The sequence below is a fragment of the Sceloporus occidentalis genome, unplaced genomic scaffold (genome assembly GCF_023333645.1).
Source record: "Sceloporus occidentalis isolate IW3139 unplaced genomic scaffold, rSceOcc1.0.p SCAF_4, whole genome shotgun sequence".
Lineage (NCBI taxonomy): Eukaryota > Metazoa > Chordata > Lepidosauria > Squamata > Phrynosomatidae > Sceloporus > Sceloporus occidentalis.
The window spans coordinates 181,925,899-181,944,111 of record NW_028316984.1 but is presented as its reverse complement, the minus strand read 5'-3'; the positions used below and the strand labels follow the sequence as shown (position 1 = coordinate 181,944,111).

At 38.0% G+C, this 18,213-nt stretch overlaps 1 protein-coding gene across 5 annotated transcripts in view; it reads left to right on the top strand.

The window, feature by feature from the left end:
* BCL11B (BCL11 transcription factor B) overlaps positions 1 to 18,213 on the top strand; it is a 175,207-nt gene that overhangs the window by 71,609 nt on the left and 85,385 nt on the right. For 4 of the 5 annotated variants that reach the window (XM_089522498.1, XM_089522496.1, XM_089522497.1 and 1 more), the window contains exon 3: positions 7,783 to 7,992. The exons of the other annotated variant lie outside the window; for it this stretch is intronic. In XM_089522498.1, coding sequence (XP_089378624.1) covers positions 7,783 to 7,992 — 210 coding nt within the window. The remainder of the gene's footprint in view (positions 1 to 7,782; positions 7,993 to 18,213) is intronic. 5 annotated transcript variants of the gene reach the window in all.

The window sequence follows — 18,213 nt, the reverse complement described above, 5'->3', positions numbered from 1 at the left end:
CAACTCTTGTTTCAATTGTTCTGCAATATGAATGCAAATATTCTTTTGGCAGAGATGTTCATTTTCATTTCATGTCTCTCCTCTCCTACTAAAATGGTGAAGGGTCTGGAAACCATGTCCTAAGAGGAATGACTTAGAGAGCTGGACATGTTTAGCCTGGAGAAAAGAAGGTTAAGAGGTGATATGATAGCCCTGTTTAAATATTTGAAAGGATGTCATATTGAGGAGGGAGCAAGCTTGTTTTCTGCTGCTCCAGAGAATAAGACCTGGAACAATGGATGCAAGCTACAGGAAAAGAGATCCCACCTCAACATTAGGAGGAACTTCCTGACAGTAAGGGCTGTTTGACAGTGGAACACACTCCCTCCAAGAGTGGTGGAGTCTCCTTCTTTGGAGGTCTTTAAGCAGAGGCTGGATGGCCATCTGTTGGGGATGCTTTGATTGTGATTTCTTGCATGGCAAGGGGTTGGACTGGATGGCCCTTGTGGTCTCTTCCAACTCTACAATTCTATGATTCTGTGATTCTCTGTCCTTTCTTGTTATTTACAGTGGCATGATGGTAAGTTAACATAAATCCAGTAGAGATAGGTTCAAAGGTGAATTAACCCCCACATATGACAACCGTCCCAAGCCTTCTTATTATAATTAGCAGATAGACACCTGTACACACACACAAACATATACACACACTCACACTCCCCGGAGAGCCATAAAATCTCTTTGCAACTGTATGCATATAGAGTAATTCGAGATGCAGAGTAATTGTAGCTTCTTTTGAAAAGCAGAGAATACCCAAAATTTTTTTAAAGGCTTCAATTTATTGAGAGTATGGCATGTGCAGATAATATACCATAGCCTGTAGCTCTCTTGCAGTAATATGGCTATACCAACTGTCTAGCTATAAGGAATTTTGTAAGAACTGCAAATAATTTTGCATGAAACTTCCATGTGCCTTCTGAAAAAAAAAGGAAGCAAGTGGTGCTTGTATTGGTAAGGCACACCGAATGTTAAGGCCAAAAGCATCTTAAAAAGAAGCTATACATGTGTCAAATCATCTCAAGTAAATAAGCAAGCAAGCAGACTGCACAGGTTTTTGTTTATTTCTTTTAAACTAGTGGGTACAATTACATATGAGCAACATTTCCCACAGTTTCTAGGTAGAAATGAAAATTAATGAGAAACATACCTTAAATGTGGCTACCCAACTGTTTTGAGTGCAGTGTTTTAAATTTGGATTTTGTGGTTTGGCTTTCTTTGATTTCCCCCTCTTTTGGGGAGGGGGAATGGGGGAAAGCGTTATGTATGAGAACGGGAAAGAAAGTATTCTTAGATGTGTTTGGGATTCATCAATGTCTACTATAACCTCAAACTCACAGTTCCCATCTACAGCAAAGATACCTAATTCAGTCTACAAACTGTTTATTTTACATTTATTTGCTTTGTAGATCATGGCTGAAAAGCAGCTTAAATTAGTAATGGTAATCGTTCTCTTTTTTTAAAATTGCAGTTCACCTTGTTGAGAAGTAGCTTCTAATGTTGGATGAAGGCAGACTATGCTACTGGGACTGGTATTGTTTATGGAAAGATTTTTTTCTTTTCCCTAATGGCACTTTAGAAAAATCAAAGTATCAGAGAGCTCCCATGTTCAAAAGCAGACTTAAATTCAAGCCATGCTTACTGGCAGTCTTCCACGAAAAGAGTGGGTGCTTATGAGAATATGCTCCTGATAGGGGAAGCCTCCAATTCCAAGTCTTGTTTCTCTCTGGGAAAAATTAAAATTAAAACACCCAATGAAAATTAAGCATTAAGCCTGGTTCTTATATTATTACAAGCTTAGTAACTAGTTTGGCCACATAACTGTTTTTATTGCATGTTACAGTGTCTTAAAGAATACACTGGTCTATGATAAATTGATATTCTTCTATATTCCAGAATATGTGGCTATCTAGAAAAGGCTCTGTTTACTAGAAGATGTGCTCCTGTACATCTCAGTGTTTTAACAAGCAACTATTGTTTCAAATGCTATTTGATGCAATCCAGTGCAGCTCAGCCCAAGAACCAAACTTACATTCTAGAACTACCCTTTCAGGCTGGTGGATTGACACATACAAAAGATGTGACCAAATTGCAATGTCTTTGCTCTTTGTTGGCAAAGTCCCTCAGCAACAGAGTGAGACAAATTATAATCCATATGGTCCTGCTATATTAGTAAAATCTAGATGAATTTAAATCATTCATTGAACCTGCTCTGCATATCCCTAGAAGCACTGTGGATTAGCAAGCACAAGGGGGACCTGCAACAAAACGTTGCAGTATGAAAGCGTTTCTGTTCAGCATTCCAGCCAATTTGCCATGCCTCAGTGCTCGTTTGTGTTGTCTCTCCCACTCGGTTTTCCTTTCATCCTCCCCCTTGTGCCTACTGAGCACAACTAGTATTTATTGGGCTATTTGGGCCAGTTTATTATTTTGTTTTTGCACCATACATTTCTTTTTTTCATGATTTTTTTTATAGTTCTTCTCTGTAAATCCTGTCCCCTGCACCCAGCATGATCATAACTCCCCTTACACAGAGATGTTGCCATTTTGGCTTGGTAAGGACTAGGACTCAGAGAATTTACATCACTATTATTATATAGGGTGTTGTTATCCTGGGAGAGGGAAGGGCAGGTTAGCATACAAGGAGTTTTAGAACTCTAGATTTGAACATAATTTGACTCAGGATTTACCATTAAAAACAACAAATAGTGTCTGCTTTGAACAGTTCTGAACATAACACTGGAACCAGTGGTTTCTTACTTGGTACAAATTCATCAGGAAATATGTGAATTTGATTGCAATGAAATGCATATCATTTGGACTTCTGTAGATTTTGTACACAATGTGTATTGTGACTGGTTGTAATTGAAGCTATATATTTTGTTAATGCATGCTAGGAAGAAAAGTGTTGAGGAAGAAATAATTTTTTAAAAAAGTGTAAAATGCAGGAGGGATGAAAGCACAATGTAGAATCACTAGCTAGCTCCTGGTGTTTCTTTCCTTTTGCTGGTCTTGGTTCTCTCCAGAACCAGGCAGATGTACCATTTGAGATGTGATGAATTCTGAAGTCTCTTAAAGCTGTAACTCCACAAGAGATGCAAGTGAAATGCACAGTGTGAAATGAGTGTTCTTTTAAATGGTTTTTAAAAGCATCTTTGCTGTGGTACAAAGCAGTTAATATGGTCAAAAAATCTCTCCATCTCTCTCATGGGGACTCTGTGCATGCAGATACTATTTAGATTTTGTAATTCGGCTGAGGAACGACATCAAAGATATAATTAAAATACGCTCAGATGCTGAGCTAGGTAAAACAGCTGTATTTTCTTCAAGGGGGAGAAGAACAAAATGTCTTTATCATTTTAGCCAACAGATGTTGTGTCCTTGTTGTTCCTGAAGAAAACTGTCTGTATGCTCACCTACTTTTTTTTCACTCGCACCATCAAATATTGTAAAAATTTTTAGAAGCATCACTCGAGTATGTATTGCTTAAACTTCAATTTTGTGCCATTGTTGGAATTTTCTTTATTGTAAAAATATTTACTATTGACCTGAGATTCTTTTTATTGATTGATTCATTAAATATTTTAAACCTCCCTTTTATCTTAGGATATCAAGATAAAAAGCCTTTGCCTCTGGTACTGCTGCCAACATTTTTGGTGGCTATAAGCCATAGAGAACTGTAGGAGTGTTATATTCTATATTGTTTCAGGTGCATTTTGTTTACTGCTTTGGTATGACAGGAAGAATATAACCTTGAGTGTCCCTGGGTCATGTTGACATTCAGTCAAGTGCCCAAGGGCTGTGACTCAGTGCCGGAGATATCTGCCACCCTGATACTTAATAGAGGTGTGGTTTGTGGAGACAGGCAACACAGCCTTGGTCAGAATAGGCAGCACTTCGTGTTGAAGCCTGTGGCCTTTGTACAGTCTTGTTGCTTCCACATCTAAATGATTAAAATGTTTGGAAATGAAGGACAAGGCTATTGCTTCTAGAGTTCTACGCAAATGGCTTATCAGAATTCTTCACTTTGTGTATGACCATGAAAATTTGGGTGGATGGATGTTTTTCAATTAATTTCTTCTTGGGATTTCGCCACCATTTTCTTAGATACTGTTGTTGCTGCAGTTGCTGCAAATGGCAGGAGAAACAACTGCAGGCAGCCTTGTTACCATTTTGCATCTTTTCAGGTGGCTGGTGGTTAGATGGTAATTAGAAGTCATCTTTCAGTTCATCTGTAAACCCACTCAAGTAGTTTTAGAGCATCAATCTACTTTTAATAATAACAACAACAATTTGGTGTTTGCCAAATGCCAAACTATCTGACATTATTACACTGATTCCTGAATTTTTGGATATCTAAATCTCAGATGATCCAAATCTCCAGTCAATAATACCCAGTAAACTAGTAAACGTGAGTGTCAGTGTCATGTAATGGTTTAAGTGTTGGACTATGACTCTGGAGATCAGGGTTCCATTCCCTGCTCAGTCATGGAAACCCACTAGGTAACATTGGAAGAGTCATACACTCTTAGCCCCAGAAAAACCAGTGATAGGTTCACGTTAGGGTCACCCTAAGTTGGAAATGACTTGAAGACACACAATAATAACAAAAACAGACTGTGAAAACAACAATAGCAACAATTTTTTGGTTGTAGTAAAGATTTCTGGGATGTTAAGTGAAAAACTATTTCAGCATTTAAGAGAAAGGCAGTAAATAAATACTAAAGGAAGCTTCTCCTGAAATGTTTCCTCTGCAAGGTGTCATGAATCATCTACCCAATTCCACCATAGCTTTGTCTTTCTCTAATTCCAGGAAGCATTACAAGCAATTAGCACAGTGAGCATGAAATATGTGGAGAATCAAAAGTTCCTAATTTCTAGGGTACATGTTCATTAGACAAAATTTCACGTTCCATGACAAATATGTTGTATAGTGTCATAAGTAAGTGTTCTCTCTTTTCTCTCCCTCTCCCTCTCTTTTCAAAACCCTGGATTTTAAAGACAATTTTGGGAAACATCCCTTGTTTGCACATCTTTCTTGATACATTGAAACATCATGCCATTAATGCTGTGTTTTCCAAATGACAAGCAAAGTTGTTTCTGCATATTTAGACATTGCATGCCTGCCATCTGCTTTCATTGGTTTGGCACACACAAAGTCATCTCCAGATTGTAATGTAGATACAGTTCTTGTCAGTGGCTTCTCTTACCTTTGTGTAACAATCTGAAGTGAGACCCAAAGCTTGCAAAATGAACAGATAAAGAACCCCAAGAGTCCAGAGAGTCTATTAAAAATAAAGAAATAAACCTGCTCCCCAAGCATGCAAATGTTATCCTTGCTGCTTTGGAGATGAAGTATTTTATGCTGGGGATTTAGACCGTTCAATTGTGGTTTTGGCAACAGCTTCACACAAATGTTTTGCCCTGGTAGTCTCTTAGCCATTTAAGATAAATGACAAAATCAAATGCAGTCCTTGCAGACGGGAGGGCTGGGTGTTTTGCCAAGGATGAAGTACCCCATTGGACTCGCATATATAGCTATTAGATCAACATGTTTTCTATAGCTTTTTGACTGGAATATTTAAATTAGGAGGAAAAAAACTATTCTGTAATGTTGTTCAGTTAATGGAGAGTTTAATCTATGTTTTCAGTGTTTGTATACTTGGGAAAATCTTTGTACAGTGTGATGATTATTTAAAATGAGCAGGTGATGTATTGCCAATACAAGGAGTCCAAAAATAAGCAGGCGTTATGGCAAGCTCAAGATAATAGGCATGTCAGTATTTGGTGATTTGAAAAAAATATGCAGTTGCTTCAACTGTAATATTAATACACAGTTTATCTATATCTATAAAATATCTGCTGTATTTTAATTGTCTGCTGTCTTTTATGTAGAGGACTCACAGCAGAAATCCAAATAAAATAAACTTGCCAGTCTGTGAGACTCGTAAGGTTTTGATAGAAGCTGCTTTTGATTATTAACTATCCCAATTCAAAGGCTTCAAGTCAACACTGGCTGCAGCTGGAGTCATGAAAATCAGGGTATAGAAGCCTAGCTGAGTTCTGATTAGTACTGACTGAAAGTTAACTTCATACAATATGTGTTTGTGTGTACACATGTCTCTGCTTTTATTTAATTGCTTAAGTCAAAGCCTTACATTCTGACTGCTGCCAAGAGAGCAAGAGCTTCCAACATTGCAGATACAAAGAATAAATATGGTTTTAAATAACAGATGATTTCTAGATGTGCATGTGTTTCGGATAAATAATACAGTTTGAAGGTGCAATGCCATATCCCACTCTCAACCATTAGGGAAAAAGAAAGAAGGTTGCATTCTTTGTAGAGAACAAAATACATAAATGGAGCATGCAAAATGCATTGCTGTCTGCAGCTCAGGTGGCAAGGAGGACATGGTGGCCCAAGTATGCTTTATTCTAGGAGATTGATTCCCAGTGTTCCTGTAAAGCTGTTTAAGCTGGAAGTTGCTGCTGCTGTTCATCTTTGCTGGTGGCAGTCTGGCAAACAGTTCTGTGTTGGCCAGCTATATTAAGACTGCCATAAAATAATAATCCCCCTTTCAATCAGGTTCCCAACCAAACACTGTGCAGCTTTGGCAGCCTCCCCTTGTTCTCATCTGTACTGTCAAAAATAACTCCTCTTATTAGCCACCTAACATTTGTTTCTGTCCACTCTCTTATGTTGGGTCTGTTGGGGGTTGTGTTACCTGAAACTCAGCCTCATTTACTGTGGCATGCTCTTTTGTAAGTAAAAGTCTAATTTTTTTTTTTTAGATGTTACCACTTCTTTAACAGGACAAATTATGGTTAACCTAATTCTTGACTGGGGCAAGATGAACAACTGGCAGTATCTTCATTAGAATTAACCCAAGGGAAACAAGAGTTATAAATTCTGCAGAACCTTGATCAGACTAGCTGGTGGAAAACATTAAGGGATGAGAAGGGAAGCAGAATTATCATTATCTAATAAGAATGTTGGAAAATGAGTGTCTAATTGTAATTTTCTTGCACAAAGGACAAAAAGAACAGCAACAGTATAAATATATATTTCTAAATATCTATTGACACATTCTGTTGCTATTGTCTTACAGTTCCAGAAATAAACCACACACATAGGAGGCTAAACTGACAGAGGTGTTAGTTTTGTAGACAATTTTACCCCAACTGTCCTAAAAATCCATCCATAAAATGTAAGCTTATTATAGGAAGAGCTCCTAAAATATAAATAACCCATAAAAAGATATTGACAGGTGGTAACCCTACTCCACAGTTAAACTGACATGGCAGGAGATGTACGTCCACCCATGTCTTAAAAGGTACAGGGAGGGAGAAAAAAGCAAGTTAATGCCATTGGGATGAAATACAGCCTGTTTATTTAGATTTATGGTCACCTGCTTTGTGAAGGCTTAGGACAGCTAGAAAGAGTACTTCACTTCCCAGCAAATGGGGAAAAACCTTCTCTGGTAATACCAGATAAAATAAAATAATGGTACCAGAAGTCTAAGATCTTGTTGAGTGGTAATAAGTATGATTTTAAAACCACCCTTCCTCTCCCTGATAATGGCTGCCAGCTTTACTTTTTCTTGCGCTTTCAGCCTCTCCCTTGTGAGTTTGTTACACTAATGTCCACCATAAGTAAGGCACAGCAGTTGTACATCACTCCTGTTCTCCATCTTTTCCTTCAGACATAGGTACCACTGACAGATTTTTCTATTGTTTTTTCCTCAGGGCCGTCCAGGCCTACAAATCTGCCAGCGGCCTCCATAACTGCCTCCTCCCACCCTCACACATCAATGATCGCACCGCCACCTCTCCGTGCTCTGACCTCAATCCCACCCTGCCTGAGCCTACTGCCTTGCTGCGGTGTGCGCGCAGACTCAGTTGGCGGGGCTCAGAGTGAGACATCAGGCACATTTGGATGTCATTGTCAGTTGTCAGGTAATAGAACTGTTTTATTGTCGTTATCTGATGGTCAGCTGCCAACTTGATGTGTCCTCTTTACTAGGGGAGCATCTTCTCTGCTTACATAATATAAGGACATAGTTAATGCACTATGAAACAGCTCCTCACCATTTCTCAGCCAGGAATTGAAATCAGTTTGTTCTTCTCTTGCCCCTTTTGGTTGGTGTGTTTGTCGGGTGATGGTGAAGGGGGGATAGTTGAACTCAGATGTTGCCACCAGCCCTTATTGCTGCTTATTTGTTTATGCCACAACAAATGTCTGAGATTTCTCACACAAATATGATACTTGGATATCAAGATTTCGTCTCTCAGGGCTGCTAACTTTAAGCTTAATTGGATAACATTTAGCATCTGAGGTCTTTCTTTCTAACAATTTGTGTTCTTCAGATCTCAATAAGCACATGACATACTTGTGGTCCACATACTTTCCCTCCACTGCTAGTGTGTGCTCACGGTCTCCCTTTCTCCTTCTCATTAATTTATTCTTGTTTCATCAGTTCAGCAATGAAAGGAAACTAGTCTGAGCAGAGAGGACATTTTAAACACTAAAAACCATTGACAGTGTAGTCCACTAATTCTTCCACCCTGAAGACTATTATGTGCACTATTGAGAATGTTACCCTTATGAAAGTACCTCTCTCATTGTCCAACAATCCTGGAATCATCCAATAAATAAGTAACATTTGTAGTTACTTCTGCAATTATGGGTGTGTGGCCTCACTAAATGGTAGAGAAGCAAGTACCAGTTTGTACTGTGCCTCATCTTGGTGCATTGGACTCTGTTTTGAGTGTTGATGGTACCTCCAGTGAGGTAGACTGGAGGCGAGTGTGTGCTGTGCAACATATCAGCAGCTTGGAGCATCCAGTTATTCTTTCAAATATAACTGTTTTGAATTACCTCCTGAGAAATGGGAAGTGAACAATTATTGTGAAAATGTAATTATAAAGACATCTAGTTTGGGCAGACTTGGAAAAAAAATATTAAAGTAAATTTTTAGTCTCAGAATTCACTTCACTAGGTCTATCTAAAGTCAATGACCTGACCCATTTTGGAACAATCTTTCTAAAGATCTAGATTGTTCCAAAATGGGTCAGGTCATTGACTAAGCTCTGAACAAAGTCTGGAAAGTCTTTTAAAGATGGTCTAAGTAGTTTATACATCTTTTTATATCATCTTTCTTTTGGTAGTGCATACCACTGGGAGACAACTATGGTAAGAGAATATTTTCAGATGATGTTTAATTGTTTCTGTTTTTTTACAAGTGAAAATTATGCCAGAAGATCTCATCTCACACTATCTCACAATTTTCAATGAGCTTTAACAAGAAATGTGTACGAAAAAGAAGTAAAGAAAGCATATCAGTAGGAAAAGAAAGAGAAGAAAAAACAGTTGTTGTATGGCTTCAAGTCGTTGCTGAATTATGGATTGCTTAAGGCAAACCTATTATAGGGTTTTATTGGCAAAATTTTCATAGGGGGTTTGCTTTGTCTCCCTCTGAGGCTGAGCAAGTATGACTTGCCCAAGGTCACACAGTGGGTTTCTGTAAATGAATAGGGATTTGACCCCTGGTCTCCAGAGTCATAGTCCAGTGTTCAAACCACTATAACACACTGGGAGGAAAAATGAAGCGTGACACAAGAGAGTGAGGAAGGCTTCCATAACTGAATGGAATGGAAGCACACGAGAGTCAGAATAAAAGTAAATCCATAGATATATGTCAAATATTTTGGTAGTTAAAGGTCTGGAGTATGTCTCCTGTTATAAGATAGGATAAATAAGATAAATGCACAGTTGCTGCTCATTTGTTGTATGCAGTCTGGACAGAATCCTTAAGAGTAGTGCTGTCTATTATGCTTGCTGTACATTTTTTCAAAGATAGCATATGGTGCTTTGAAAAGTATAAGAGCTTATAAGTTCATAATTTAAAAATTATTTTCTGAACAGACAGGTTGTACCTGGGAAAATAGTGGTCTTCCATCTGGTAGCATTTCAGTCCTATGAAGATGGTTGTCTGCATTACCTTCTGGTAGGATATTGCCTGCAATGTAGATGATGACATGTCAAAAAACAATACCATGTAGCCATGAAGCTTAGTATGCAGGTGGCACTGCCATTTGTTCTGTTTCTTAAGTGAGAATTTGCTTGATGCAGGTTGTCCAGCTCAAAGGTGATGATGAAACTTATGGTCTGATTTCAGCCCATCACAAACTAGAACCAAATGATTTGCTTCTGTTGGATGACAGTGAATTAAATGCAGCCTTCCTAGTATGTGTGCATAGAGACATTCAAAGAGGATGTAATGCTTCTCATAATTTCCCCCATTTTTTATGCATGCAAAAAAAACCCACAAAAAACCCCCCACTGTGGTGTCTTTTAAAATCATGTTGTCTTTGTACACAGTGCTTTACAGTAACAAGTAAAATAAAGCATGTTGATCCAAGGAGCATACAGTCCAAATTAGATTAGATTAGAAGAAACTTCATTGGGGAAGAGGAGAAGAGATTAAAAAGGTGAATATGAACAGATGAGATATACTTTAGGTATACATTAAGTATACTTAGGGATCTTTCATGGGGGGAGCATGACTATGAAACTGTTGTGCGTGAGAGAGGATGGTTTGGTATCAGGTAGCTTTTCTGTGAGATAGTGCCAGACATAAACAGGCATCAAGGGAAAGTAGGCAATGTTATTTAAGACTTGGGGTGACTTGGAGTTACAGAGCTAGAGGAGTGGGTATTATGGCTGTAACATACAGAGATATGAAAAGCAGATAATATGAAGGGAGGGTTGAAGTTTCAGGGTGAGGGCAAGGAGGATCACATCAGAAGACAGAGGGCATCTCACTGGAGGAAGAGAGCAACCATAGTGCAATGCATACAGAAGAGTAATTTTAATTTATCATAAATTCTATAGTTTACTTCCCCCTGTTAAGAGTAGATAATAAAAGCATACCAAATTAGAATAAAAGGAAGTAAAACATCTAAAAATAGCAACAACACAATACTAAAAGCCAGAGAGATAAAGAGAGATGATTTAACACATGGTAATCTGGAAACTTCAGAAATCAAAAGGTTGTTGGAAAGGAAAATATCTTCAAATGCTGGTGGACCAAATAGCTTGATCTTAGCTTTGGTGGGAATATCCAGCACTGGGACAGACACAGAACTGGCACATTTTGGTGTCTGAGATGAATGACAAGATGGAACCAACCCCCTCCCACCACAATTCCAGACACAAAAGATGGCCAGATTTGCAGTTGAATGGTACAGTTCAGCACCACTGGTGTCCACCCTTCAGGGTTAGGCTAGATTAAAGTTATGTGGTAGCAATAGCAATAGCAAGTACATTTCTATACTACTTAGTGCACTTAAGCACTCTCTAAGCGGTTTACAATTTGTAAACTAATTGCCCCCAACAATCTGGGTACTCATTTTAGCAACCATGGGAGGATGCCAGGCTGAGTGGACCCTAGAGGCTTGTGAATGAGTGGCTGCAATGCAGGCATTTAACTACTGAGCCACCAGGGCTCCCAGTCTTTGGCCTTAAGTACCTGCATCCTGCCCCTTCTCCCCTCCCAGCACCTGCCACTTGATGCTGAGGCAGCCATTTTACTCTGTGTAACCAGCAATTGCTCTTGCAAACAAACAGCAAGTGTAGCTCATATATTAAAGTGTTGTGATGTGGTCCTTGAGCTAGAAAGAGGAAATTTGGTCTTGGAAAGACCTTTGTTTGAGATTCTGAAGCGTATCTTGTTCTTATTGTTGATATGTACCTTCAAATCAACTTCAGACACCCTATATCAACCCTACTATAATGTTGTGTGTGTGTGTGTGTGCGCGCGCGCATGTGTGTGTGTGTGGGGGGGAGAGATCATTCAGAGGAAGTTTTCCATTGGCTTCTTAGGCTGAGAGAATGCAACTGGCCCAAGGTCACCCAGTGAGTATCCATGGTTGAGTAGGGATTCAAAACCTTGTGTCCCAGAATCCTAATCCAACACTCAGACCACTACACCATGCTGGCTCTCTCTTATCAGTAGTCATTTATACTGTATTTCCAAAGAAGTAGTTGTGTTTGGCTCTTGTAGCCAATGCAACAAATAATACTGTGCTAAACCCAAAATCTAAACACATTTATGATTGAATTAGCTTTCATGGTTTACAGCCCATTTTCAAGTATCTGGATTTTTAGGTATCTCTGTAGTGCCCATGATTAGCTGTGAAATCACAGACACTGTGTACTTTTTCCATTTCATTTTCCATGTCTACGTATCACCTTTAACCATGTGTGTACTATAGACATGCCTGAAATTCTGGATAACACTCCAGCTTGATAATAGTGCATTGGATAAAGCTGGCTATAGTTTACAAAAGCTCATGCTGTAATAGATTTGTTAATCTTTAAATTACCACAGAATTCTTTGATGCTTTTGCTTTTAGTTCTTAGATACCTAGATTAATGATCTGATTCCATATGAGGAAGCTTCCTATGTTCATGTATGCCTCTTTTGAATTATGAGAGAGAAGGAGTACCACTGGTGACAATAGCGGTGTGCTTAGTTGTCCACCCTCCATGATGTAGGTTTTGCAATTGTTACTGTTTATGCTTTCCCTATAGGTACTTAGTTCTGCAGCATTTATTTGACATAATATAGACAGAAGCTTTTGCCATATAGAAAACACAGCAGACAAGTGGTGTTGTGTTTGCTCACTATCTCTAAGGTAAACAGACAGAGAGAGTAAACCTAAGAAAACAGAAGAAAAGAGTAACCCAATGCAAGCAGGTAGAAGCAGGGGAGTCTTGTCTTTTGCATTCTTTCACTTTCTACTTTATCATTATGAAGTGTTAGTTTTTGGACTGATCTGTTTGCTGAACAGGCTGTGCCAGATTTAAAGGGGGGGGGGGGAATCAACCTGCTGCTGTTGTAGCTTCCTGTAGTTATTGCTGTAGTCTACAGCATTTATAGAGTATGTTATATCAAAGCAATTTATGCCAGTAGTTGGTCAAGTTTTGCTGGAAAGAAACTTGTTCTCTAACCCCTTATTATTTTCTTCACTACCAAGAAGAGAAGAAATTAGGTAACATTTGATGCACATTACTGTGAGAACATCACCTTCTGGGCCCATTTCCCTCCTGGGAATGCAAACTGAGGACAAGCTTGTTTTGCATGGGAGCTGTAATAATATTGATCTTGAACACCACAGTACAGTATGATGAAGATGTTGGCATGGTCTTACATCATTATTACAGGATTGGGAAGGAAAATATTACTTTAAATTTATCCTGGATATTTACTTAGTTTCTATGCTTTGATCCACATATAGCCAGTTAAACTAGTGTGCCAATTGTCAGAGTTTATGAATTTTATTTGCTTTATTTTTTAAATTCACTTCCCCCTGTTTTTCAGTCTTTTTGTAAAATTAAATACAGAGCATATCAATTCAATCATTTTTCAGTGCGGAGTACCACCAGTCTCCGATATGCAGCAAAAACTAGAATGGCATTTCTTGTTGTTGTACCTGTTGGCATTCTGAAGAAATAAAAGCCTTCTATACCAAGTTCCAAAAGGAAACAATGAATTAAAAATATAAATTTAAAAACAAACAAATTTAAATCACTTTGTAAAAATTAAGGTAAAGCATAAATAAAAAGCTGAGCCATATGCGAATTTATGGTTCAGATGTTAAAAAACAGCCAAAATGTTTCTGGGAAATACTCAGATTTAGAAAAATGTTGAGGACAGGAAAAAAACGAATCTTGATGTTTTGGCCCAAACGCTGATCTATTATTGTTAACTGGCACTATAACAGATATTTATTATATAAAACAAATAATGAAAATTTACTATCAGTCTCTGCTTGTAAACAAGTGGACACAAACATGGAACTACTAAGAGAATATTAGAGATGCCGATGGTTCCGGAAGATGAGTCTTAAGCATTTTTGAAATTTATGATAGATATTCAACATTCCTAGCTCCTATAACAGTTTGGATACTCATTCAAAAATATTTGCCATTGGTGATACCTCCTATTACTATTTCTGTTATCACATTTTCTGTCTACAGCCTCATCCTGGATCTTATCATGTCCAACACTCTGTGATCTCACATCCCACCTTGGCATGAGGTCTCTTTGGCTGCAATCCTATATCTGCTGGGGATTAAGTCTCACTGCAGGAACTGGGACTCAGTCATGTAGAAGATTGTTTGATCAGGTGACATTATTTTACCCATTTATCTGGGAGTAACCCCCCAAGAATGGGACTCAGTATTGAGTTCATGTGCAAAATATGACCAAAATGTCCCATATCATACATGGCTCTTTGCAAGTTCCAGAGATTATAAAAGCAAACTTCAGCCAGTTGTTTTCTATTAAAAGTGATCTTTCTTTTTCTTTTTGTTCATTCTAACTCACTTTACTCAACAGGCTTTGAATTCTATATAAAGCCATGATAGAGAACAGACTTTTGCAAGATGGGCCCACTCCTTTAAATGTTGCTTTTAAATATCTACAGACATCTCTATTGCCATGTCCTTTTTGCCTGCAAGAAAAGCCTTCTGCCTGCTGTACTGGTTTCTGCCATTGAAACGTTTTTAGTGTCTATTTAATTAGAAGCTGGAAGGGAGTCACAAAATTTGCAGGCTTGTGGTACATGGATCAAAACCAACATATTGCTTCTTTTTCTGATTAACTTGCTCTGAAAACTTAAAAAAATAAAGAAAAAAATGGAAGTAGTTCTAATGAAATCATGCAAGTTGGATGAAGGCAACAAGACCTGGAAATGTTTACAGAAAACCACACTTATAGGTAGGATATATATTTTGCATATGGTCACTAGCATTCTGTTTCATCCATACAAGTGTCATGGCTCATATGCCTAGAGAAAAATCACTGATACAGTGAATGAGTTCACCATTATGTCTTCTTCCAAAACCCACTTTATCTTGATCATTCTTTGATGGCTGTGAGTGTTTAATATTTTTATTTTGAAAATTGTGAAACATTTCTATCTTGTTCTGCAGTATGGGCTCGGAAAAGTTTTCAACAGTGTTACACCCCAATCTGTTCCACCCCCAGGGATCCATAACCTAATAATAGTATTTATATACTTTTAGGAGTCAGCATGGTGTAGTGGTTTCAGCATTGGACCATGGATCTGGAGGCCAGGGTTGGAATCTTCACTCAGATATAGAAACCCACTGGTTGATCTTAGGCAAGTCACACTCACTGACTGAGAGGAAGGCAAAGGCGGAAAACCCCATGATAGGGTGACCTTAGGGTGGCTATAAGTTGGAAGTAACTTGAAAACAGACAATTTTTTTTTGGCAATTATATATGAGAAACAAAGCATACTCTAATTCTGGAATTTTGTTAAGGTACTGGAATACTGATAGCCATGCAACAGTCATCCAGAACTCATAAAAGTTACATTTTAGGCCTATCAGAATCCTTCAGCCAAGATGAGAATGGCTGTCCTCCAAAGCAACTTTCCCTACTTCTCCACTCACTTGATAATAAGGGTTGTTTTGTTAATCAGGTTAGTTGTTATGGAGGCATGTGAATGTATGAATGAGCAGGTGAACATATGAAGCTTTAACAAGCTGTCAGACTAACTCAGATGACTGCCCTGTCAGGCTTAAAAACTTTGACTTGGAAGTCCATGCAGAGCCCTGGATTGGGAGAATAAAATATAGTACTAGGTGGCATAGTACTGAATGAGTTGATTCTTTTTTGATCCAGTGCTTCTGGATCCTATACCTGCATGCATAGAAACATTCTTCTTCTGTCATGGTAGTCATCAATGCTATAGTTGCGTTCGTCAGCCTCAAGCTGTGCCAGCCCAAGGCCTCTATCTCATCTCCCTAGTGGCTTGCTAGCTACAAATGGCACTGTCTGTGTATTATCTTCCTATCTACCTACTATGTGGCTATCACTTTCTATATACTGTTTTTCTGTCAATGCACTGAAGATTGTTCAGAGTGGAAACTATTGGCTTACAGTCAAATAGATACCACACTGAATGAAAAAGGTATGAGTTGTAAAGAAGAAAATAGTGAATGCAGATAGTGGCCTCGTATATAGAGATGCTTTTGTCTTTCAGCTATTAACTGTATATTTGGTGTCATCCTTGTCTAGTCCAGGTTTGGCCCCATGGCTTTTAGCTGCTGATATATTTTCTACAAAAATGAAAAATGAGGTGAAGGCAATAGAAAAGAGTCTTTGCAGACAGAGAAGACAAGAGAAAACCACTGCATGCTTAGGGCCTTTTATCTTTAGTTTTCATTAGATATCAGATTTCACCAATAAGCATATACCTTTCCCCACTGCTTTATGAAACTGAAAGTGGTTGTATGTGTAGAAAGATAATTAATTCTGTCTGATATGTAAACACATAATCACAAGTAATACAAGAGGTCCCCCCCTTGCATTATACTGGAAGTAAGAAGTGGAAAGAAATAATTGGTTCTGCATATATCTATATTTAAAGGGAAGTGGGCACTGACAGACTTGATTAATGGGCAACGCTATGAAGTTCAAGGTCCAAGACTCTGTTAGAGCTTGTGTGTGTGTGTTGAGGACTTAGCTCTCAGAGTGTAAAACACTCTTACTAAAATACCAGGGTCTTTAGCTGCATTAGTTGTTAACATCTTCTAAAAATTACTGAGTGATCTTGAAAAGTTAACATCAGTTCGGTTTTCTTCTGCTTACTGCTTTGCTTAGTGATCAGCTGTTTTCTTGGTATGGTTCAAACGAGAGGATAATAATAAAGCAATACCTGTAAGTTAAAAAAAAGTTTGAAAAGTAGCTTTTTCAGATATAGACATTTATGGTATATATTTATTTCCTCCCTTCTTCACTAATATTCTTATATGTATTTTTGGGGTTGGTTCCTAACCCAAACAACCAATAAGAAGCCTCGATCAGACCACCCTTGCTGGAGGGAAAAATGAAAGGGAAAAAAGAAGGGGGAAAATAAAAGAGCTTGATGCAATTAATATAGTCTGTCTAGAAAGCAGTATTATTTCAGAAACGTTTATGTTAATGATATGGTATGTGTTCTGCACATTTCATACTCAAACAAGAAGCAAGCTTTTGTTTCACCCCAGACTGGGTTTTATTAAAACTGGAGGATCAATGGGAAAACAAAACAGTAATCAGAGTGGAGAATGCAAACTTAACCAGTTTTTTTTATAAAGCTTATTAAACTCATCAAGTCTTAAAGAGAACACAGTAGATATGGTACTATTCTTGCATTGTACCCAGATGAATTCCTCATGAACAGAAACCACACTCCCAAAGTCAGATACTACACTCTCCCTGGGTCCCCATGCCACATGGGTGAGAAAAAATGGTAAGATGGAACAAGGCTGTTCATCTTTATACATATCAAAAAGAGACAATCTTTGTACATATCAAAGAGAGACACAGAATTACAGATACATACGAAATAGAGATATGAAACAGAGCTTTCTACTGTGAAAACAAAGTTGAAATTTGCTGAACTTTATCCTTTGAGGTGGGGCAGCGGGAGCTCTATTAGCCAGCATTATTTACATTTCCTGATCTCAATAAAATATTTATAGCATCTAGAATAATAGAATGTGTGTGGGACATTGAGTGCACATATATGTAAAAAAAATATCCAGATTTGAAACAGTTATGTCAATCTGTTCATATAGTACATCTTCAAATCAAACAAGGAAAATATGTCTGAATGCTTGATTTTTTAAAAATTGTATGATCTAAAAAATGAAGTTAAAGAATACTATATTATAGGAACTACACAGAAAAGAAAAAGAATGGTATAATTAGTTTCCCCCACCCCCAGTGCTTCTTATGTTATTAATTTAAGGTGAACATGGCTATTGTTCTAAAAAGACATTCAGACTCAATTTAGGTTGACAAAACCCCTTCCTTTAGAGTTAAGAACCAATGGTAAAGGTGTTTAAGAGGAACATTTGCAACCTTTCAGCATCTTGTGCTTTTGGCTGTATGTGTATGTGTCTCAGTATTTTGCAGGTGGAAGTAGACTGCAATGTAAAGACAAGCTATCTAAATTGATGAGGATATAGCTGAGACAATGGCTCCAACAGTTAGAGAGTTAACTGGATTTAATTCTAATACCCGAGCCGAAGAGCTTGAATTCTTCAAACGCTCCAAATGTAGAGCTAAATCAAAGAATTCTGTTCAAATCCAT